General features: G+C 34.4%; 1 protein-coding gene across 3 annotated transcripts in view; it reads right to left on the bottom strand.

The window, feature by feature from the left end:
* LOC146993412 (uncharacterized) overlaps positions 1-25,035 on the bottom strand; it is a 198,171-nt gene that overhangs the window by 98,914 nt on the left and 74,222 nt on the right. Inside the window, exon 1 of one of the 3 annotated variants that reach the window (XM_085808490.1) lies at positions 563-718. The exons of 1 other annotated variant lie outside the window; for it this stretch is intronic. In XM_085808490.1, the coding sequence (XP_085664616.1) occupies positions 563-581 (19 nt within the window). In that variant the 5' untranslated portion in view covers positions 582-718. Of the gene's footprint in view, positions 1-562; positions 719-25,035 lie in introns of those variants that run through there. One more of the 3 variants, XM_085808492.1, reaches the window with a different exon arrangement.

The following is a 25,035-nucleotide window of genomic DNA, read 5'->3' as shown; positions in this document are numbered from 1 at the left end:
TTATGTTTTCCTTAGATTGCTGTTTGGCCTATGCGGAGGTCTCGGTACGTTTCAGAGAGGCATTCGCTACGTTTCAGAGAGGCATGGACATAATCTTAAGGCCTGTCCTTGGTAAATCAACGTTTATATATTTATACGGCATAATAGTCACAAGCGATACAATTGATGAGAACATTTGGATTTGCACAAGGCTTTCTCGCTTCTAAAAGAAGCAGGTTTAAAAGTGAATGAGGCAAAATGTCAGTTCGCAGCCAAAGAACTTCGATATTTTGGTTATAAGGTAGGTTCCAAAACTGCAGCTACCAAAAATTATTCACCACCTAATATGATTTAGTGTTTCCTCAACATGTTTTGATTATTTTTATAATGATGTCTGCCTATGTGTGTGTATGTGTGTAACAATTTTTTCGTCCACAATAACTCGTATATAGTACTTCAAAAATTTCTATTTTCCATATTTAAGCTTTCTGTATTCATAAAAATTTGGGCCGGAAGTAGTACTTGAAGCCCATAACAGTTTTTAAAGAGCAAGCGCCAAGTGATACTTAGTTAAAACTCATACCTTTTTCAGCAGTCAACATAACATATTGTTAGAACAACCGGATGTTGTATTTGAAGCTAATGACAATTTTTGATAGACAACTGTAAGTGGTACTTCTCTAAAGGCCAGTTTACATCTGTCAAAGCTGCTCGTAGCGAGCCGCTCGTCCGGGCGTTTCGAACCGAGTGAACGGACCTGTACTCTGATAGATTGTTTACACCAATCAGAGTGGACTGGCAACTCGCCTCCGTTTGTTTAAGAAATGGATACCGACGTCGCAGCTGCAGGAAAGAATATGCATTGAACATACATAGATGTTCTTAGGCTGCAGTGCTTGAAGTCTGCGAAGCAATTTCAAACGAATTAATTCTTGGGAGGGGGGAAAAAAAGAAGGGGGAAAAATGGGTACGTGATTGGGTAGCTTGCCGCGATTAATTAGGAGTATCAAATGAACTATTAAATGAATTTCGGATGAGAATGTCCAAAGTTACAAAAACGTTATTGCATATCAGATACAAGAATTTAAAAGAAACTGAGTTTGAGAGAAGTTATTTAGTCAACTGTGGTTACTGAAAGTCAAATTAACAAAGTTTTTCTACTATATACAACTGTTTATTTACACCTAATTAATCATTTACAAAATAATGTAAAAGTAATAATGTGTTTTATTATTTATTAATAGAAAGAATATATTTATTCATCCAGAATCCACAGAATCAGTAGCTCTCTGTGCATGAATTAATTATGCAGAGTTCTGACTGGAACTGTGTTATTTCTAGAGAAGAATGCAAAATTAACACATGGAATATTTATTCAAAGCTACCATTAACACGACAGAAGTAAACTGTATGATATCGACCTAATTATTCAGAAAATCTTAAATAAATAAGAAGTAGCAAAAAACTTGGGAGCATTACATATATTACCACAGGTAAAAGAATATATATATTATGACATAGTTCCAAGAGGAAGATATTTATCGCAAATTGTTACTTTTGAATCCTACTGAAATTGTGTTTCTGGACAACACACAAAGTGATATCAACAAAATTACTAATGCGTAAATATAGTGATTATACTTTTAAAATGATAAAACGGATAGTTTAAGGAGATTAGAATTCATCTAGCATAATTTGTATAAACCTTAATACACCTTCAGTTCTTGCACTCACACATCCAAGCTGAACATGTTTCACATCCAAGCTGAATTGTAACGAATTATAGCCCAGAATGTTTTTATACAAAGCAAGAAATTTAAATATCCCCAATAAAACAGATCTACATATCTTTTTCATAATTTTTTTTTATTTTTATAGTTTATCATATATTTATTGCATCCTCATGTAGGGATGCTTGTAGAAAAATGAATATAAGCTCACATAATTATAGAAGTAAAACACTTCATAAGATGCGTATGCATTAAAAAATGCCATGGTTTGGCTATCGTTTAATCTCGGATTATAGAACTCACTGTCACGACGTCCCTGCGAACGCTGCTCGGAGTAACTGCCCAGAGAGATTTTTCAACAGGTTCAAAGTAGAAACGGAAGCGCTGACTCATCTCCCCTACGTTTGTACTCCGTCGAAGTGAGCGTTTACATTGTCAAAGTAATCGTAAGGAGCGACTCGCTCCGAGCCGCTCTGACAGGTGTAAACTGACCTTAACTCGCAAACAGTTTTAAATGGATAATCGGAAGTGCTGCTTTACTTGAAGCTCTTGACAGCAATCAACATAACATATTGTTGCATATATAATACATAACATATTGTTTGGACCACCAGAAATAACATTTGAAGCCCATAACAGTTTCTGATGGACAACCGAAAGTTTACTTTACTTGAGGCCCATAACAGTTTCGCAGCAAATAACATGACATATTGTTGCATATATAAGCTGTAACATATCGTTGCAACTGACTGAGCATTGTTTACTGATACCTGAATATAGGTGCAGCTCAAAATGAATTTAGATTTGTTGATACTGTAGATAAAATACAAAAGAAAATTAAATTATGGTATTCATTTCAAAGCATTTATTTTAAATGTATTATTAACCGTTAACTTTCTTTAATTAAAAACCAATTAAATTATGTGTTATTCAAATTACCCATGAAATACAATTTAGAATAAATAAAATAAAGGCACAAACATTTTATTCCGTTGACATATATTTATATAAACTAGTTTTTACCCATGACCATTTCTATCTAATAAAATATAACCTAAAATTCTGTATTACAGACCTTTCTATTTGTTGAAACAACTAATTAGATTTGGTTTGCAAACGATCAGTTGGAAGTGATACTTTACTTAAAGCTCATTTCTATTTAAAAGACGATTTGGTTTGAAATCATCTGTTGGGACATCATGCTCATTTCTATTTAAAATACAAGTTGGCTTGAAACCATGCGTTGGGACATTATATTTTTGCCTTTTTTTGTAAGTTTCATTTTAGAAAATCAGTCAGCGAAATAAACAAAAAAAACTTCAAGCGCTCGTCTCTGTTGATAAGGTTGCTTGATTCAAGCCAAATGCAGAACTCCATGATTACGTCGGAGCATCGTCCTAATGAAGCACCGCATTAACTAAAAATTAATTTGCTGCTTAATTAATATGAAATAATTAGTTTTCAGTGGCTTGCGGTATTATAAGATATTTTCTTCCCTCCAGCATGCCTTCATAGTGTAACGGTAGTACGCTCGGCTCGTATTTGAGAAGTCCAGGTTCGAGTACCGGCGAGAACATTGCTCATTTTTCATGTCTTCTGCTTCTTCAAGAAACAAAATGACTTTACAGGGGCTCCCGAACTAAAAGGTGTGGGCAATAATTCGTCACCACCAGGATTTGGCGATTGGATACCTTAATCCCCAGTCGCCCTTTAAAAGGGGGAGTGGATAAGGTAATGTGATGTAATACATTATATTATAGGTGTATAGCTATAAGGTAGTTTTAGTGTATAGGTATAAGGAGTATATTTTCTCCCTCCTTCCAGCATGCCTTCGTGGTGTAAGAGTAGCACATTCGGCGCATATTCGAGAGGTCCAGGTTCAGGTCTCGATGAGGGCACTGCACATTTTCCCCAGCTCCTCCTTCAAAAAATCTAATGCCTGTACAGTATTAATTACAACAATAATACTAAATCCTTTATTATGATTCTCGAAATAATTTTATCAGGACTGGTATTCCTCTTTACTTGCTTTGGAAACATTAACTGTCCTGATTCGGAACAGGGAGCTTACTGAAGCTATGTTCAATGAATTGTGAAGTAGACAATACACACAGGAAGGGTATACGAAACCCTTTATTTTTCTCTCTTTACAATGATTTCCGGACTTCGGAATACAGAGACCAACCACTTGTGGTCTGAACGTAAGAATATAAAAATATGAACTAAAATTCTAACTAAACTAACTTTGGATTAATAAACAAGTGCCTAACTCCAAGATTGGCCTTTAATTAACAAAAAGCCGTATGTAGTACAGAGAGCTGCTAAAACTACGATACGTTTAAAATTATCAAGAGAATTAAACCTCTGGCCTTGAAGGCAACCAGCAAACGAGTAAAACTACTATGGCAAGCGGCCTGCTTCTAATAACTCCTTCCTCCCTCTTGCTTGGCAAAAAGCCACAACTTAAGTACTTGGCGTTAGCAAGACAAATTTGCATAAATAAGTTAAAAGCTTTTAATTCTGGCCGGAAGTAGAAAATAAGAAGTGATAGTAAAGATTTAAAATAAAATAAACGTTAGTAAAACTTAGGATCCTTACAATTTGATCTTAAAAAAATTATTTTTTGAACATTTTATTAAAAATTATATTTTTACTAGGCATCTTGAATAATCCAGACATAGGTAACTTCTTTCATTCTCTAAACTTTTATTTCATTTTTTCACATGAAATGCATCCATCTGGAATAATGCATCCGTGAAGAAGATCGTTTTCTTACTCGTTTCTTCATTTATTATTAACAGCTGAATTGCTGCAGGTAGTAGCAAAGCGGAATTATATCCATAAGAATGACATTTACCTTGATCTATAAGTCTAGAAAATAGAACATTAGGCTTTGCACCAGAAATAACTTCTTTTCTGGACGTGTTTATTTTCTGAATTTCTGCTATTTTTCTTTACTTACTCTGGGAAAAACTATACGAAAAATATTAAATTATTAATAGAAAATTTTAGAGTTGAATTAAGGAAAGGATAATTTGAATCATTCGCTTTAGTTTTGAGACAAATTGACAGTATTTGTATAAAAAAATAATACCTGGAAATTTGAAGGTCTAAGAAATATTTTCCTCCGTTCATATGGCCTTGGAAATAATGGTATCCAAAGGCGTGAATTATATTTCTGTTGTTACAAATAGCTCGCCAGGGACATTTGACTTGCAATTTTGATATGCCCATCATAAAAATCCCAAGTTTTAATATTTTGTGCAATCCCCCTTGTACTAATCAAGGTAAAGAATTAAAAATGAATATTATGCATACACACGTAAATTAATCTTAGAAAATGCTCATTTAAGATGTAAAAACAATCCTTTAAAATTCAGTGTAAACCCAAATGAGACATACCCAAATCATAAATTAGTTTAACTTGTTAAGCGTCGAATTTTTTTTTCTTCTGAAGAAGAGGGATCTGTGTCTCATCCCCTTGGAAGTCGATAGAGTTTTATTCAAAATCTACCCCAAAATAAAGCTTTAATTAAAATAAGGTCTAAATAAAAAAAGTCTAAAGTAAGGATTTTAAAATAAGACCTAAATTTAGAATAAATATACATTTTAACATATATTAAAATGTCTTTTTGATCGTATTGAAAATTAGGGAATTTTTGATGTTGAGTTTTCAGTTTTTAGCGCACATTATTTCTAGCGTGCTCAAACTTTTAGCTCAAAGTCAGGCTTTTGTTTTTAAAAAAATAATATTTAAACAAATCCGGACTGTATTTTAATCGTAGGCTGCTGTTTTAGAAAACTCTTGTTACTCTTGTTTTAGAGTTAAAATAGTTGCAAGGGAATAAAATGCAATATATATTCCGTAATATGTAATAGTTTTGTATTTTCTTTACTTTTAAAATTAAATAGAAAAAACATGCATTTCAGGAACGTTAATATAGTGCGTCCGTAAAGCCATGGTTCACTTTTGTCTGTCACAGGAAAGCAACAAAACAAGATAGAAATGTGAAATCTTCACCAAACAATAGTAAAACTCTCCAAGTTTCCGTAATATAATGTGCAAGCATGTGTGCACACACTTGATAACGCGACACCGCGAATTGCGAAGCAGATCATCAGTCCATCCACGCGTAACGCCAGTCTAAATGTGGACGTAGAGAGGAAAGTTCAGTGTATTCTGTTGCTTGCCAAATTCGAATCAGTGACCAAAGCGCAAAGTGAATATCGTTGCGTGTACAACGAACCGCCACCACATAGGAATAATATTAATCAGTGGGATAAGCAGTTGAAGGATGCCGGCAGTTTGTTGGACAAACCTCGTTTTGGCAGGCCATCGGTCAGTGACAAGTCTGTAGAGGCTATATGGAAGAGTTAAACTGCACTGAATTGGTATGAAACTTCAAGAGGTTTTCTTTTGTTTGGTGAAGATTTCACATTTCTATCTTGTTTAGTTGCTTTCTTGTGACCGATAAAAAGTGCACCATGATTTTACGGACGCATTATATATAAATGAAGGAGGAAATTTGTGCCGTTAATAAAAGAAGTTTGAACTTCCTAGTGCCAAAATGCGAGAAGGTGCCTATTAGTTTAATTAGAAGTACGGTAAAAAATTTCAAAGTCAACTGGGGGGGGGGCGGACTAATTAAATAAAATGACATTTTAGCAGTAATTTTACATTTTCTTCCTCCTTTCTGCATGCTTTCGTGGTGTAATTGGAAGCATACTCGTAGCGTATTTGAGAGGTCCAGGGTGTTACGTAATGTATATCGTAGCGCCACCACTAATAACTAGGAACGCCCTCTAGCGTGGTGGATGTACGTATAGCAGCTTTGCTCAAGCTCTAGCAACTAGCGGAATGTAAAACGTTTGTCCAATGCAAACTGTGCATTGATAATAAATTCATTTTTTTAAACTACAGTCCACTCAGTTCAAATATTAAGAACAATGGCGACTGAATCAGCCATTACAATGCTGAATCGCAAACTTGAGTCAGCCAAAGAACTTCGAAACTTGCTAGGTAATATAAATAAAAACCTTAGATCGCTGAAAATTTTAGATTTCGAAAGAGACAAATTTTCTAATGCCTTGTTATTAAATGTTATTCTCGAAAAAATAGACAGAGAAACAAGAAAACAGTTTGAATTCACGTTAAAGGACAATGAAGTCCCAGATTTTGATAACTTTTTACAATTCTTAGAAAGAATGTGTCAAGTTCTAAGTAGTGTTAACACCAACACTCCATCTAAGCACATCTGCGAACGGTCGAAAACCTTTATCGTCAATTCTAATGATTCGCTTAAAATATGTGTTGCTTGTAAAACCCAAACTAATCATCCATTATGTCACTGTGATAAAATTAAAGAAATGAAATTAACAGACAGATTAGATTTGGTTAAAACTAATAAACTCTGTTATAATTGCTTAAGTAAGCAAGTAAGCGACATTCTGTTTATGATTGTAAGTCTAAGAGAGTTTGTATTGTTTGTAAAAAATCTAGTCACCATTCACTGATTCATAAGTATTCCCCCTCGACAATTAATAAAAGTGCCTCGATGTATTCAATTCAGGGTTGTGGAAACATTCCGTTTTCTAACGCTATAAATAACTCGAAGATAGTTCCCGCTCATAATGATGACTCATCACATATGGTGTCGCCAATCAATCAAAATAAAAATATTACAGTCACCTCATTAATCACGGATGTGGATAAGTGTTGTCTACCATCAAAAGCAGCCGTTTATGCACTGCGATGTTATTTATTGAGAATTCATTTGGCGAAAAAATAAAAGTAAAAGCAATTTTAGATAGCGGAAGTTTCTATATGCACACAAGAAGTGGCTCATATTTCGAGATTAAAGAAAGAAAAATTTAATTCCTCTATTTCAGGAATTAACGGAGGAGAATATTTTATTAAAAATTAAGTAATAGCAAAAATTTCTAATGATGAATGTAACTTTTCAAAAACATTATCATTTCTTGTGCTACCTAAAATCACAGAATTAACACCTGTGAAGAAAATCGACATTTCTAATATTTGTATACCTCGCGAATTAAAATTAGCTGATCCTACATTTTACATTCCAAGTAAAATCAATTTACTTACAGGTTGTGAGGTATTTTTTTAATTACTCAAGGCAGAAAAATTCAAATCACACGACAATAATTTAATGTTTCAGAACAGTGTCTTTGGGTATTTGGTCACGGGGACTGTAAAAATACAGTGTCTTACAATTTTACTGGTTTTACTCTATAACGTCGCGCGCCTCCAACTTGCACGCAACCAAGAGGTGACTGTGAAAACTTGTATAAAAGATAGAGCCTAGTGAAGGGTTTAAGTCCCTTTTTATTCAACGTAATAAATTACAATTGCGTCCTCTTGACGCTTACAGACTGTGCCAACTTGGCAGTCAAATAAAAATAATAACCTGAAAAGAAAGTAAAGACAAGATTCTAACTACGAGGCTCTCTAAAATAACTAACTCACCGCGTTTTACAATACCGCTGCTAATTCAGCAGACTTGAAGCTCACTGGAAAGATTACTACTACTTCCCGCCAAGCACATAGGCCGCAACGCGGGGTTCTTCAATTCTCGCTAACTACCTCCGCGCTCGCTAAGTAAGAATCTCTCACCGAACTCGTTTCCTTCTATTTAAATCATAATACTTCCGCTGATAATTTGAATGCTTGCGCGTTCTACTAAAATTTACATATTCTGGCATTGGCAGTTCCAGGGGAAAGTAAGGCTTGACAGGAAAGATAGTTTAAACTTAAAATAAATGTTAGTTAAAATAAATATAAACCCTACATTTGCCGCTGCCAGAATTTGGAAAACTTGGAAGCAGGTCCTACAAACGACCTGTTGTAAGTTTCTCTAATTCTGAACTAACTGGCGAGAACCTCGTTTACACACACACAAAAAAAAAAAAAAAAAAAAAAAAAAAAATCTTATGTAACAATTATACTAAAATTCTGTTGCTCGTTACAAAGCTTTCTTCTTACAGCAACTTTTCCTGGACTTCATCAATCAATCTTGGTCTTTCCTTCCAGCATCTGGAAGGAATAAGTATCAGTATCTTTCTACATACATTATAATTTACACTTTCTTGACACAATAAATTTTTCTTTTTAAACGATTCGTTTTTCTTAGTTATTGCTTACTTCACATTCATTCAATTTTTCAATCATTAATTTAACTTTACCCTGGCTCTCCACCGTGTGTGGTGTCAAACGGGAATATTCGTGTTTTAGTCTTACAACACTTCCCCTAACCACCATGATTTGTTAGAATTCAACGACCAAATAGACACACCTTACTCGACATTCTACAACTCAATGAGCTACTTTAATATTCTTAAAAATTCAAATGTAGGTGGAGAACCCTACAAAACACATTCATTCTAACTTCCCCCTCATTCATCTTTAAATATGCAGGCTTTCGCTCTAAAGCATGACTTTATCTACAATTTACTACTTAAATTTTGACTTCATTGCTTTTAAGCATTCACTTTTAGCATCTACAATTTTATGCTTCTAGACTAAATTCTACTTTTACATAACCTTCAAGTATTTACATACATTTACAAATTTTTAATACATATGCTTTTTACAATTTACCATAAAATGAATAAGAGAAAATAATTTTTTACTTTACTCATTCTTCGCCAAGCTGGCGGCACTGAAACTAAAATTCTTATTAGTACAAGAATACGAAGTTATTTTTATCTTCGGCCAAATTTTGGCTTTAACATAACAGAATTAGTCTTTCGACCAACAGAAAATGCTTGTTTTTAGCTTTTACACTTAAAGAAAATAATACTTTTGCCTTAGCTAAATAAAGTAAAACAAAACTAAGTCTCAACCGAGACATATTGACTTTCGTCAAAACATAGAACTTCGTACTTATGCATAACATTTCGGAACAAAAGAGAGAAAAAAATTTATAGAAGGTTTTAACTTATGTTTGAGTTTTCGATGCTTGAAACGCCGTCATCCGTTTTTGGAAAAATTGATCCCAAGTTAGAGGTTTCATGGATGTCAATCTTCTCCTTATTGATCTCCGAGTGTCGTCCACGTTGCTTTTTCTTTTGCGTCCTCTACATGCTGGCCTCTTGACGGAGTAATCGTCTGGTTGTTGGCCTTTCCGTTTCTGCCTGGGACGGCTGGTCTTGACGTCCTCCGGTCTGGAGTCCCTCTTGAATTTCTTCTGTTCCTCGTATTTTTGTGCCTCCTGCTGGCGTTTCAGTTTCCGGAACGGCGGCCTTGCTGGCACCTGACTCTGTGGCCGTGTGCGCGTTCTCCTTGATGTGTAATTTCTCCTGCTATCCTTTGTAGGTGGTGTTTTTCTCTTTACCACGGTTTCTTTACCCGGTTCATCTGTATTTTTGTTTTTCTTAAACGCCGGAGTTTGAAAATCATTTTTTCTTTTTGATACCGACGTCCGGGTTGTATAAGTGCTAGGTCTCTCTTCAGTTCTCTGTTTCTTGGGTGGTGGAATAGTTGTTGTAGTCTCTGAACCTTCGTTTAGACTTGAGTCCTGCAAGAAACTTTTAAGGATTTCAAAATCATTTGGATTATAGTATTTTTTCACCTGGTCGAGACTTGCTTTACAGATTTCCCCTCTGTCGTTCTTAAGATATAATACTACCCCTTTGATTTCCTGAATTACATAGGGGCCTTCAAACTTTGGAGCTAGCTTTGCCATAAAATTGTCTGGGGCACTTGATAAAGAAAATTTCCGCTTCAATACTTTATCCCCAACTTTAAAATCTGCTTCACGGCGTTTTCTATCATAATAAATTTTCTGTCTATTTCTTGCCGTGTCCGAGGTTTTAAGTGCCTGATCAATTAGCTTTTGCACATCTTGTTGTTTAAACTCCTGCTCTCTTTGTTGCACAAAGAATAATTTATCTAAAGGCGTAATTAACTTTCTGCCTAAAAATAATTCTGCTGGAGTTTTTCCCGTAGTATCATGATGTGCCGTTCTTAAAGCATAAGCTAATTCATTTATGTAGCCATCCCAGCGCTTGTGATGTGTGCTAACGTAACTGCGAATTATTTTTACAATGTTTTTATTAACTCTTTCTGCTATGTTAGCCTGTGGTCTATACGGAACCATTTTGATATGGCGTATGCCAAGTCCATTGCATATGTTTTCAAATATTTGACTAATGAATTGTTTTCCGTTATCGCTAATGACTTTTATCGGTGCACCGTATTTTAAAATGCATCTGTGTAAGAATGCATCTGCGACTGTTTTGGCTGACGCGCGTTTAAGTGGAACAATTTCTATCCATTTTGAAAAATGATCTACTATTACTAAAAGAAAACGATTTTTATTTAACTCGGTCTGGGGGAAGGGACCAAGGAGATCTATGCCTAAAATTTCATTCGGAAATGTAGCGCGAATGCTATTTAAGTACCCGGCCGGGCTGTAATTAATATCATTTATTAACTGACATTGATTGCAGGACCTGACATACGCCGTTACTATTTTGTATAATTGCGGGAAATATACCGCCTCGCGTACCCTTTTTAAAGTTTTTCTGACCCCTAAATGACCCGCTGTTTTCGCGTCGTGTAATTCCTTCAAAATGCTTAATCGAAGCGAGGCTGGGATGACTGGTTTGTACTCGAGATTTTCGTTTGTTGTTTTCGTATAAAATAATAAATTATCTATTATTTCATAGTTTTCTGCTCTATTTCTTATCGCATCGATATCTGTGTGCTCAAAGCTTTCGGGGTCTTTCAAATATGCATAGATATTTCCAAATTCAGGATCAGCTTTCAGTTCAGTAATAACCGTATCTCTAGAATCTAAAATTTTTGAAGTCAACACAGCGCATTTAAGTTCATTTCCTTCGTCGTCCAGTTTTATACGAGAAAGTGCGTCAGCTACATTGTTTTCCTTACCCGGTTTATATTTTATTGTGATATTATATTCTTGGAGTTTTAAAGCCCATCTTATTAACCTGGGCGTTAGGTTTTTTCCCGAGTAAAGTCTACCAACAGCCGCATGATCCGAAAAGACTGTTACTGGCGATTTGCCGAAATAAACTCGAAATTTGTGTACAGCCATTAATACGGCTAATGTTTCTCTTTCTGTAGCTGTATAATTCCTTTGTGTCTGATTCAACGTTTTACTAAAAAATGCCAGCGGATGGTTATTTTGCATAAGAATCGCACCCACCGCATAGTCTGACGCATCTGCTGCAATTTCCAGGTTTTCGTCCCCCTCAGGGAATTTTAAAACAGGGGCATTAATAAGCGCTTCTTTTAATATTTCAAAAGCTGTGTTAGCTTCCGCTGTCCACGTAAATTTACTCTTTTTTCTTTTGATTACTAAGAGTGGTTCAACAATATTAGCGAAATCTTTTATGAAAGATCGATAGTAAGAACATAATCCAAGGAAAGATGAAAGTTTCTTGGCGGTGTTGGGCGGTGGGAAATTCTTAATAGCTTTTATTTTTGAATCTTGCGTTTCTATACCCTTTTGCGAAATTTTATAACCGAAATATTTAAGTTCTTTAGTTGCGAACTTGCATTTTGAGGCGTTAATTGTAAGACCGGCCTCTTTTAATAATTTAAAAACTTGTTCGAGGTCATTAATGTGTTGTTCCAACGTACTACTCGTTATAATTATATCATCTAGATAAATTAATGTTGATTTTCCTAGGACAGGCTTTAGAACAATGTCTATAGCTGTCTGGAATGTTGATGGGGCCCCACACAACCCAAAGGGCATGCGTAAAAATGCATAAGTGCCCGATTTTGTTATAAACGCGGTTTTATGTATATCTTCGGGTCTCATAGCTATTTGATAGTAGCCAGACGTTAAGTCCAAAGTAGACATATATCTTGTCGATTTGATCTGTCTAATGATCTCGTCTATAACCGGCAAAGGGTAAACTGGAAATTTAGTAATACTATTTAGTTTTCTGTAATCGATAGCAAACCTCCAAGCCCTTTTATCCGAAGGAGGAAACTCGTTCTTTTTCCTACATAGTACGACTGGACTCGCGTACTCACTATTTATGGGCGTTATTATTTTATTCTTTAACATCTCCTGAATATGTTCTTCGATGATTAGGTCTTTTTGTTTATCATAACGATACGGTTTAGTCCTACAAGGTTTTTCGGCATTTAATTGAATCTTATGAGTCACGATTTGGCAGTTTCCTGGTTTTTCTGAAAACAAATGAGAAAAATTACTTACCACTTGCTGTATTGCTTTACTTTCCTGGTCATTCAGATGGCTAAGGTCCAATTCAGGTGTCTCCACAGGCTCCACCACCCTCTGGTCCATCTCCAACACCACGGAACTATCTTGAAAATTTAATTTGACCCTCGCGGCCCTTAGAAAGTCCATACCTAAAATAAGAGAGTGTTGCAGGTGTTTCACCACAAAAATTAATACTTTGAGATTTTCCTCTTTTACCTGTAAGTTTAATGATAATTTCCCGATGCAGTGACATGTTTTTCCTTGCGCCGCTATAATTTCCGTATTTCTGGTTTTAAATAGTCGTATCCTATAAAAATTCTTTTTGAAGAACTTTTCACTCATAAAATTTCCTTCTGCTCCTGTATCTATGAGGGCTTCTACTGGTACATCGCCAACCAGGACTTGTATAATTGGTAGCTGTGAGTTTTTTACGATGACCGTGTTTAAATGTCTATTTGAGGGTTTTTTTAAAACTTCCGGGGTCTGGACCCTCCCTTTCACAGGCCCCTCTAGTCGTTTAAAGCTTTCCTTTCAATCTGTGTCTTCTGGGTACGCGGATGTTTATTTTCAAATTTTCTTTTTGGGCCTTGACCTTCGAGTTTCGATGCGTTAGCTTGATAGTTCTTTCCCCCATACGAGCGATTTCCATTTCTGGTTTCCTCCTTCCTTCGGGTACTTTGAGAATATGTTTCCCCTCTCGCTCTTTCCGCTATTCTGCGATTTTGAAACTTCACCGCCAATTCGAAAAGTTCCTGCAATGTGCTTGGGTTTCTAATTTCAAAGTAGTCTTGGACAGCGGGTAACAATCTTGGTAATATTATTTCAATTATCTCCGCATCGGGTTTTTTTCCATACAGCATATCCGTTAGCTTGATTTTTCGTAAAATAAAGTCCGTCAATTGTGCTGTATCCCGTTGATAGAAACTATATAGCTCGGCTTCCAGCCGTGCGCGATCTTTCACTATGGGGAAGGCCTTTACTAACGATTTTTTGAAATTTTCAAATGTATACGTCGGGCTTCCAAATTCACCTAGAAGAAATTTGCCTATATTTTTCCACCATAGCGCGGCCTGTCCTCTTAGTGCTGATGTGGCGATGGCAACATTTTGTCTTTCAGGCACAGGGTAGAGCTGAAAGTGGTTTTCTAGACCTTCTAAAAATACCGCCACCGAATTTTTTCCGTCGAAATGGACGTTTGGCTTGATTGATGCTCTCAAAGTCTGGACCAGGTATCCAAATCCTTCTAACTGAGTTGTCATTTCTTGGTGTTGTCCAGCGGCTTCCATCCAATTTTCGGCCATTTCAGTTCGATAAGTGTTCGGGCGCCAATATAACGTTGGGCGCCTCCAACTTGCACGCAACCAAGAGGTGACTGTGAAAACTTGTATAAAAGATAGAGCCTAGTGAAGGGTTTAAGTCCCTTTTTATTCAACGTAATAAATTACAATTGCGTCCTCTTGACGCTTACAGACTGTGCCAACTTGGCAGTCAAATAAAAATAATAACCTGAAAAGAAAGTAAAGACAAGATTCTAACTACGAGGCTCTCTAAAATAACTAAGTCACCGCGTTTTACAATACCGCTGCTAATTCAGCAGACTTGAAGCTCACTGGAACGATTACCACTACTTCCCGCCAAGCACATAGGCCGCAACGCGGGGTTCTTCAATTCTCGCTAACTACCTCCGCGCTCGCTAAGTAAGAATCTCTCACCGAACTCGTTTCCTTCTATTTAAATCATAATACTTCCGCTGATAATTTGAATGCTTGCGCGTTCTACTAAAATTTACATATTCTGGCATTGGCAGTTCCAGGGGAAAGTAAGGCTTGACAGGAAAGATAGTTTAAACTTAAAATAAATGTTAGTTAAAATAAATATAAACCCTACAACTCGTATGTCTCAAGAGGATTCTTTAGAACATTCTATCAAAAAATTCTTTGAAGTTGAATCCTTTCCAGGAGATGATACAAATGACAATTCTCAAACATTTGAAAGAGAATATTGTGAGCAACATTTTATAGCCACTCACAAGCGCGATGACACTGAAAGATTTATTGTTAGATTACCCATTAAGGAAGGCAAACGTTGTAGTTTAGGAGAATCTAAATCAATGGCGAAGGACGTCTAAATTTGCTCTGGAACAAATTGGACAAAAATCAAACTATGTCCGCTTTATATACGGCATCCATGAACGAATATCTTGCATTAAATCATATGGAAAAGGTTACTTCAGACTGCGAGAACTGCAGTGAAAATTATTGCATCTCACATCACGCAGTATTCCGACCAGAAAGCATTTCTACCCCTCTTCGCGTCGTGTTTGATGCATCAGCAAAGTGCGCAAATGGAGTAAGTCTCAACTCTTTATTACTCAATGGTGGAATTGTGCAGCAAGATCTCTTCTCAATAGTAACTCGTTTTCGAACACATACATATGTATTTAGCACAGACATTACTAAAATGTACAGGCAAATTCTTGTCGAAGAAACTGATAGAGAACTCCAGAGGATTTTGTGGAAATCAAGCTCGTGCTCACCTGTTGAAACTTACAGACTGAGAACAATTACATATGGTACAACATGTGCCCCGTATTTGGCCACTAGAACTTTAAAAGCTTTAGCTGAGGAGGTGCAAGTTTGTTTTCCCCGTGCTTCCGCAGTTTTATTTACCGACGTCTACGTGAATGATATTTTATCAGGTTCAGAAAATTTAGAAGACACAATTTCTTTGCAAGTTGAGTTAATAAATCTATTGAACAAGGGTGGCATCCAGTTACATAAATGTGTTTCAAACCATCCAGACTTGTTAAACGACAACAAGGCTATTGAATATAACTTTTCTTCAGATTCCCATCTTGTGAAAACTCTCGGCATGTTTTGGGCATGTATTTCCGATAATTTAACCTTTAAGGTTAATATAGAATCAGAGGCAAGTTTCATAAAAAGAGATGTTCTATCTACCATAGCAAGCCTGTTTGATCCTCTCGGACTAATTGGTCCAGTGATTACAAGGGCAAAGATATTTCTACAAAATCTGTGGAGACAAAAATTAAAATGGTCTGATCCAATTCCTCCCAATGATGTGAAGGAATGGTTAAATTTCTTAATCCAACTTCCTGCTTTAAATCAAGTTAAGGCTCCTAGGAATTTGGTCATTACAAATCCCATAATGATTGAATTACATGGATTCAGCGATGCGTTGGAACGTGCCTATGGTGCAGCAATCTACATAAGCTAAAAAAATAGCCAAGGACAGTGTAAATCAACATTGTTATGCGCTAAATCTAGACTATCTCCGATAAAATCCTTAATAGTACCCAGGCTAGAATTATGTGCAGCGTTGCTACTTGCTCGACTAACTTCAAAGGTCATCTCCATTATTCAAGTTGAGTTTCATCATGTGTACCTGTGGTCGGGCTCTATGATAACGTTGGCATGGATAAAAACTCCTCATGAAAGACTTAAACCCTTTGTGTCCAACCGAGTTAAACTAATCAACGAACTATGTCCTGACTATGATTGGAGACATGTTTCTTCTGAAAGCAATACTGCTGACTTCATATTTAGAGGAACCAGTGTGACCAGTCTTCTGCAGAACTCTATGTGGTGGACTGGCCCTTCATTTTTAAACTCGAACATTCCCATCTTCTAAGGAACCTATTAACATGACTGATAATGATTAATCTAATGAACTAAAGACTGATTATAATCCTGTTTTAGTTTCTAACCCTACTAATAATTTCATTGATGATTTTTTTAAATATTAGTAACAGTTTTACTAAACTTGTACATGTTTTTAGTTATATTTGCAGATTTATAAATAATATCAAATGTCCTGAGAATCGGCAAGTTGGTAAGTTAACAACAGAAGAAGTAATAAGTGCATCTAATCATTTAATTAAATTAGTTCAACATGCAACTTTCAGCCATGAAATTAATTGTTTAAAACATAACAAGGACTTGAAGCTGAGTCAGGTAAGAAAGTAAAATCCCTTTTTAGATCAAAATGAACTTTTTAGAGTTGGAAGTCGATTACAAAATTCTCAATTGAGTAGGGATTCAAAACCCAAAAAGCTATTACTGGCTAGGCATAGGTTCACTGAAATTATTATGGAATATTTTTATAAGAAAAACTTGCCTGTGGGTCCACAGGCACTTTTGCATTTTGTCAGACAAGAGTTTTGGCCCATCGGAGGCAGAAATCTGGCTAGAAAGATTGCAAATGCTTGTGTGATTTGTTTCAAAAACAAACCAATCAATTCTAATCAATTAATGGGAAATTTACCAATGGAGCGAGTCAATCCAAGCCCAACCTTGTTTAAGTGTGGGATTGACTTCTGCGGTCCTTTTCTTATAAGGGTCAACGTAAAGGAACCTCTCAAAAGGTATATGTAGCAATATTCGTATGTTTTGCAACCAAAGGCAATTCATTTAGAGCTTATCACTGATTTAACATCAAAGGCTCTTATAGCAACATTAAAACGTTTCTTCTCAAGAAGAGGAAAATGTTCATGTATATTCTCTGACAATGCTAAGAATTTCATTGGGGCAAATGCAGAGCTAAAGAGATTACACAAATTTATGAATAATCCAGAGGAAGATTTAGCGAACTATTTAACATCCGAAGGTAGTAAATGGAAATTCATCCCTCCCAGGTCTTCAAACTTTGGTGGGTTATGGGAATCAGGAGTTAAATCCTTCAAATACCACTTACGAAAAGTAACTGGTTCATCTAAATTAACATTTGAAGAATTGTTGACAGTTTTTACACAAATAGATGGGATCTTAAATAGCCGACCAATCAGTCCAATGTCAGCAGACCCCAGTGATTTAACTGCATTGATCCCAGGTCATTTTCTAATTGGACGTCCATTAAATTCTATTGCAGAACAAACGATAATCGATAAACCATACAATTATTTAACAAGATGGCAAAGAACAACAAAATTTGTTCAATGTATTTGGAAACGATGGTCACTTGATTACCTTAATCATTTAAACTTGCAAAACAAATGGATGTTTCTAAAAAATAATGTGAAACACAATGACATGGTTATTCTTAAGGATAAAGATTTGCCTCCATACAAATGGAAACTTGGTCGAATCGAAAGCTTTGTTAAAGGTGCAGACAACGCTGTTAGAGTTGTGTATATCAGAACAGCTAATGGAGTAGTAAAACGAGGAATTACTCAAATTTCTTTGTTACCCATAAATGATAATTATAAATCTGGTATATATCTTAAGAGCCTTTTTCAATTTATGTAATATTTCTCTAATTGTTATTTTTGTAATATGCTTTGTATTAACTTCATATATTTTTTGTTTAATATGTATAATATTTAATGTGTAATTTGTTTATATGTATTTTGAAATTTTCAAAATTTCAACGCGGGAGGCTGTTACGCAATGTATATCGTAGCGCCACCACTAATAACTAGGAACGTCCTCTAGCGGGGTGGATGTACATATTTGCTCGAGCTCCAGCAGCTAGCGGAGTGTAAAACTTTTGTCCAATGCAATCTGTGCATTGATAATAAATTCATTTTTTAAACTACAGTCCACTATTTCATAATCAAACCTCCATAACACAGGGTTCGAGTCCCGGAGAGGGTAATGCATATTTTTGACGTCTCCTGCTTCAAAATAACTAATGACCCTATGTCTTAACTACTATTCCATGAAGTTTTCGAATACTTTTACATATACTTTTTTAAAATCTTCATTAACACGAAACTATTCCCACCAGCGGCCGAGCGGTAAAGTTGCTGAACACTGGTAGTTCGGTCTGAGATTCGAATCCCGTGAACGGACTGACGACATGGGCGTTTTCGTGGTTTTTCCCCATGTTTAACGTGCATTCGAGCCAGTTTCCCTTAGAAAGTCCTCCACGAAGGCATCCCTTCGTTTAGGCAGATAGCCCTAGCGTGCTTTGCCATAATCTCAATAAACCAAGCCATTGACACGAAACTAAAAAATAAATATATTTTTGGAATGGCACAGTTGGGAAAAATTTCATGAACCATGAACTAAGAAACATTTGTTCAAGAGAATTTACCTTGAAATACATGTGTAAGAAGGAAAAATAATAAAAGTAAAACTTAAAATTTCCTCTTGTTGTACAAAACAATAAAAAATGCTAATATTTCTTTTATTTTAAAACTTATCAAGCAAAATTAATTATGTCATTTCAATTAAAAATATCAAATTAATCGTTAAACTAACATTAGAGCAGCTGGTTTTAATTATGGGGATGCAATTACCATCCTGAATGAGACATTTTTGACACTGCATATGTTTAAAAATCGAAATCAAAAGCACATGAATGCTCAAAAGAAAACTAACGAATTAAATTTCTATAAAAATTGTGTTTAAAGGAAGAATATTGGAAACTATGATGTGGTTTTAATTATTCTAAATGTTATCGTTATGATAGTATGCAAGACGTTTACATTCGATTTCGTTTGCTTTCTTATCTCTTAATTTATTTGTTCATCATTTATTAATATACCTATTTTCGTATGTTTACTTCTGCTGTGAAACACGGTGATAATTATTCTGCTGATGATAAATATACAGAAAAATTCCTTAATATGGCGTAATCCAAATATCGCTTTACCCGTAAATTTACAAAAAGCTATCTATAAATGAAGCCACACAGGTGAATGCCGGGGAGAATCTTCAATAAAAAGATAGAAGGTTGAGCACTGCCAATTGTTTCAATGGAAAGGTTGCAATTAGTTTTCAAAGACAGAAATATTTCTAGACATCTTTAGCCATCAAGTTCACTATACCTGATTCTACCAGTATTTGTTTTTTAACTTGTGGTTACTAAATAATATTATTTTAATCCCGTAATATTTCTTAAAACAGCGGGTGGGGCAAATAATTCTTACATTACTGAGGAACTGCAACCGTTGTCGAGAGTGTAAAAATGGGTCGCCCCTTGTGATGCGCTTTGGACAACGTTCTCGGTGACAAGATGGCTAAATGACCGATGGCTATTGACCACTGTCGACGACTGCATTAATTTGCAAATGTCAGGCCACTTCAAAGCAACAACAACAAATACAGCTTAAAGGATTAAATACAAATATTTTTCTCAAAAGCAAATATAAAAAAACCATCTATCTTTTAAATGGCAAAGGTTAGAACTACTTTTTTTCTAGAGCGAATTTTTACGTAAGGTTTGTTTCAAAAATCTTAAAAAAAACTGAATTTTAATATAAAAACGTAAAAAAAAATTTTTTTTGTTTATGTAAGGGTATATAATCATATATTAAATTTGAATACTTAATCTTTTGATATGGTAGATGAACCTAAGTATCAAATTTTAATTGCAAATGAATGAAATTTTAAAATAACGTCTTTTCTAGAAAATTTTCTAACTATTCTTCTGACATCTTTTTACGTTTGAAACATGTAGTTTAAAGCAGTTTTAAGATCTTTTGAGAATTTGAACAACTTTATGTTTAAAATGTAAAATTTATAAGAGTTTTTATTTTATATAAGTTCCTAAACATTTTTGCACGTGATCATTCAATAAAGCTATAAGGTATTTTCTCCCTTCTTTCTGCATTCTGGTGTAACAGTTAGAAATTTCCGCACGTTATCGACAGGTCCAGATTCAAGTCCCGGCGAGGGCATTGCTAATTTTTCATGGCTGCAGTTCAGAAAAAAAAAAAAAAAAAAAAAAAAAAAAAAAACTCCACAAAGAAATGAAAAATATCATGGTTAACCTAAGGCAGAAGTTAGTGAAGTGAAGTTATATTGGCACCCCAATGAAATTTAGCAAAAAATTTTGAACGCAAATGGCTTCGAAATGGTTTGCATGAATTTTAGAAAATTTGGGATCTATGCATAAATTGGTCTCATAGAATCGAACTATGGGGAAAATATGGCACATCATTTCAGAAAAAGTCCGGTTTTATGTCAAAATACGTGTGTCAGAACAATGCTACATATAATATATATATATCCTAAGTCGTGTTTTCGCAGTTAACCAGTTAGAACCGGATATACAAAACTGTTCGCCCTTTTTTAACTCGCAGTATAATATATGTTCTTTTATTATACATTGTACTATTCGTATCTTATTAGAAATCTGAAGCTGAGTATTATATACCACTATTCATTTGAGGTGGAAGTACGTTATAATTCAACATATAAACGCAAAAAATTAATTTTAATTTGTGATTCCCAACTTAAATCTATTCGCGTTTGTAATTTTATCGCATTTCAAAGTAAGAGGGAGGGGGAGAACTAGTATGAGAACTGAAAAACCCATTCTTAGCTTACGGAAGCAAATACGTAGTAACTAAGTAGATGATTTAAAATTTTTATTTTTCTCTCTGAATCCTTTTTTTTTATAAACACAACTTCATTACTAAAAAACAGCAAAATATGGGAATTTCATTCAATTATGCACACGTTTCTTTACGCCTTCTATTTTAATATAAAATCAAATACAATTTGACAGTCTTCTTAGTAGAAGAAAGAAGGGGGAAATCAGCACTTATTCCTGATATGAAGCTTTAAAGCAATAAGTCATTTGAATTTAGTTATCAATATATTTAACAGCCACTACATCATTGGCAGAAAACTTTTTGTAGTGGTGACTTTAACTCGTGTCATTCCCCTCGATTTGGATTTAAAAATTACCTAATTTTATAGTAATAAATGCATGCTTTGCGAAAATTTGTTTGAAAATTATATTAGCAGTAATAATAATAATTTTATTGGGTTTCTTTGTTTCATAAACTTCGCGAAAGAAGAATGAAATTTGTAATAGCTTTGCGGCAATTTTTCCTGCCTTAATCATTGCTTTGGCATTATGATATCAGGATTCAATAGTCTTTATCTACTACCGAAGTTGTTCAGGTTGGATTGATAATGCCAAAGGGATTATGCAATTGCTCTTCATAAATTTTCGTGGAACGTTTGACAAAATGCCTCAAATTATTTTTGTTTGATGCAAGTATTTGTGCAACAACATAAAACATGCACACTGTATTCAGTATTGTCAATTAAATGAACTCATAAGCATGTGCTCTTTTTATAGACAGGTTTTAAGCGGCGTTCTCACATAATCAAGCGTACTGGTATAATAAAGAGTTTTTCAATCGGAAGAATAAAAATATGCAATTCAGTTTATTGATGCAACCTTAATTTTATCAAACCTGTTGCTTGATATTGCGTGAAAGTCGTCCTCGTGACGACTGTAAATTTAAAGGCGAATAATAAAGTGAAAAAGTATTTTCTCTGGATAAAAAGTTTAAAGTATGTTATTAGCATGAGGAATAGGAAAAGGAAAAAGGCCTTTTCAACAGATGCGTGTTTTCCTTTACCAATGAGGAAAAGCTATCCTAAACATAATTCTGCGTTTCGTTTTTATATTGTAATTACTTGTAAAACTGTTATTTAACATCAAGTGAGTTTTTTCTCCTCCACAGGCAAACGTACCATACATCGAAAAGTGTTTTCTTGAAGGGAGTTAGTTGTTCGCAGTGGAAAACTATATTTTGTATTTCATACGGTAATAGGAACTCCAATTTTTAATTTCAATATATTAAAAATGCCTATATACAATAAAAGCAAAAGGAATGCTATAACATCAGCCATTTGTTTTTTGCCGTAAAGCATTTCAGCTGGAGCTATTTATGCGATCATGCACAGTGCATGAAAACTGAGCAAGTATTTAAGTTGTTTCATGAACTAAATACTAACACGTATAAAATAATTGAAAGCACAAATTTTCCTTCTTTCCTTCCTCAACCTATTCCGTACTAACGGAATGTTTTAACCTAGGTTCGGTAGATAAAGTTTTTTTTAGTACAAAATAGGTCTAGCACCTTACGTGTAATGCTCGACATTGGGATGGCGGAACACGTACATCCCAATGTCAAGCAATTTACTTTCAGCTTTATATTTTATTAATGGACAGTCTTATAATTTAGAAATTTAGAAAGGAAATGTAGAGATTTTTGTACATTACCTACTTATCTTGAAAAAGTAATTGTAATTATAATTTTGACTTTAAATATCGAAACCGATTTCACGATTCAGTGCTACTTCAAAACGTAAATATAGATCCTCTATTTAGAGATAGTAAATAATACAGCTAAGAAGATTTTTATTTTTACCTTGTTGTAAGAAAATTTTGCATTACTCTTTTACTGCTATCTGAATTGAGATTCCGTGCTTGTCTTATGATAATCTGATTCTGTATCAATATATTTTAATAGGAGACTTAGTAATTTCATTTGTATATAAGATCTTAACAGTTAGCATTTGAACACTTGATTTTTAATAATGCTTTTCTGATCATACCAGCATCATCAAAGAAATATGTGTCAATGATATATATATTCTTTTAGCTCAAGAACTTTTGAAATGCATGATTTAGAAAGAGTTTTCTATTTCTTAGCCACAGTCAAACGGCTTAAAAATGGTGACATTTATTAAGTCCTGAATTTCTCCTAGGAGATAATGAGTTTTAGTTTGCAAATGTTAATTTCTGTCTTGAAAATGGACTAAATAGCCTCTGATGGAAAATGCGTAATTTAAAAGTATGTGTAAACAATAAATCAAGTTATTTCGTTGTAAAGCGCCTCATAATTTTTACAATATTTCTTTAACGGAACATTGTTAAATTATTGTATAGAACACTGTGTGTGTATAACGTCAAAGAACGAAAAAGTGCGCATGCAGTATAAACTGCTATTAGGCTATACAAATTTCCAAATCCAGCAAATTTCTCATACATTTCGTGCACATTGTTATTAGGTAGCATTAAATCCTTCCACTTGATTCATTTTTCAGACACTTTTGTACAGATTGTGTCTATCATGACATTTCGTTTGAGCAAAAAAGCAAAAATCTCTACATTTCCTTTCTAAATTTCTAAATTATAAGACTGTCCATTAATAAAATATAAAGCTGAAAGTAAATTAAGCGTTCTATCTTGAAATGGGGAAAGGAGGACATATTATACGACACGAATGACTTATTTTACCTATAAAATGAATGTAGTTTTATTTGTCATTTACTATCGTTATGAATGTCAGTAGATAGAAAATGGGGGTTCTGCGACAGGTGGATCAGTGGATCAGGGGGCGTGGTCAATGACATCACAGAGGGCGGGGCCAAAGGCAACGTCATTACACTAGGAGGCGTGGTTTCGAGTGGAGTTGAGTTGTTCGTAGACTACTGATTGAGTTGTAGACCTCCTGCTTTTCATTTAAAGTTAGTTTTTTTTTTAAATTGACAACGGGAAATATTTTCTGCATCTTAATTTTGATGAAATGTCGATGCTGCCCTCTCTTGACGAAAAAGTGAATTATATGTTTTAGAAATATATTTTTTAAGTCTGGTGTTAAAATTATTCAATGCGCGACTCTGAAAACAATGTAAAAGAAACAAATATAAAAAAGACTTTCCTTTAATGATAGTTCATCATGTCATGAAAATGAAACTACAAGATAATTTGTTTTTGTTACTCAATTTTATTCTGATACTTTTATCCTTTCTAGTTTTCCATGAAACTTTAACTTATTTCTTAGGTTTTCTGTTCATAATAACATATTCATTTACTGTCATATTTTTTTTAATACTTAACACGTTTCTAATTTGTAATATTTATTTAAATTCCACATACTATTTTTTTCCCACCTTTCATAAATTTCAGCATACCCTGATTTTTAACTTATATGTTATATTTCACAAACGTTCCCGCACGTGCTGTTTATTTGTTACATTACTTAATTTTAGATGAAATTTCACACTTGTTTTAACGTTATAATGTTCAATATATTCTCAATTTTAACTTCATTTACTTTTTTTAAACCATTCTAGTATTCTATACACACTTTAACTTAGTGGTATGAAATTGTATTTAAAAAGAAACGTTTATTTTTCATGATCTTAGTTCTTTTACTAAATTTCCTACAGAATTTCTAATTTCTTTCACATGTTCAACAATATTTTCCTTATATTACCGAATATTTTTTTAAAAACTTAAGTCTATAACTGTTAATTGCTTTTTTTACGTTCACGATTTCCCTTCTGTGTTTATATTTCTTAATTCTAGTTTAACTTATTTATTATAAT

Source organism: Stegodyphus dumicola, chromosome X1 (genome assembly GCF_044657685.1).
Source record: "Stegodyphus dumicola isolate Sdum_Otavi_A_Nest chromosome X1, ASM4465768v1".
NCBI lineage: Eukaryota > Metazoa > Arthropoda > Arachnida > Araneae > Eresidae > Stegodyphus > Stegodyphus dumicola.
This window is presented reverse-complemented; position numbering and strand designations above follow the sequence as displayed.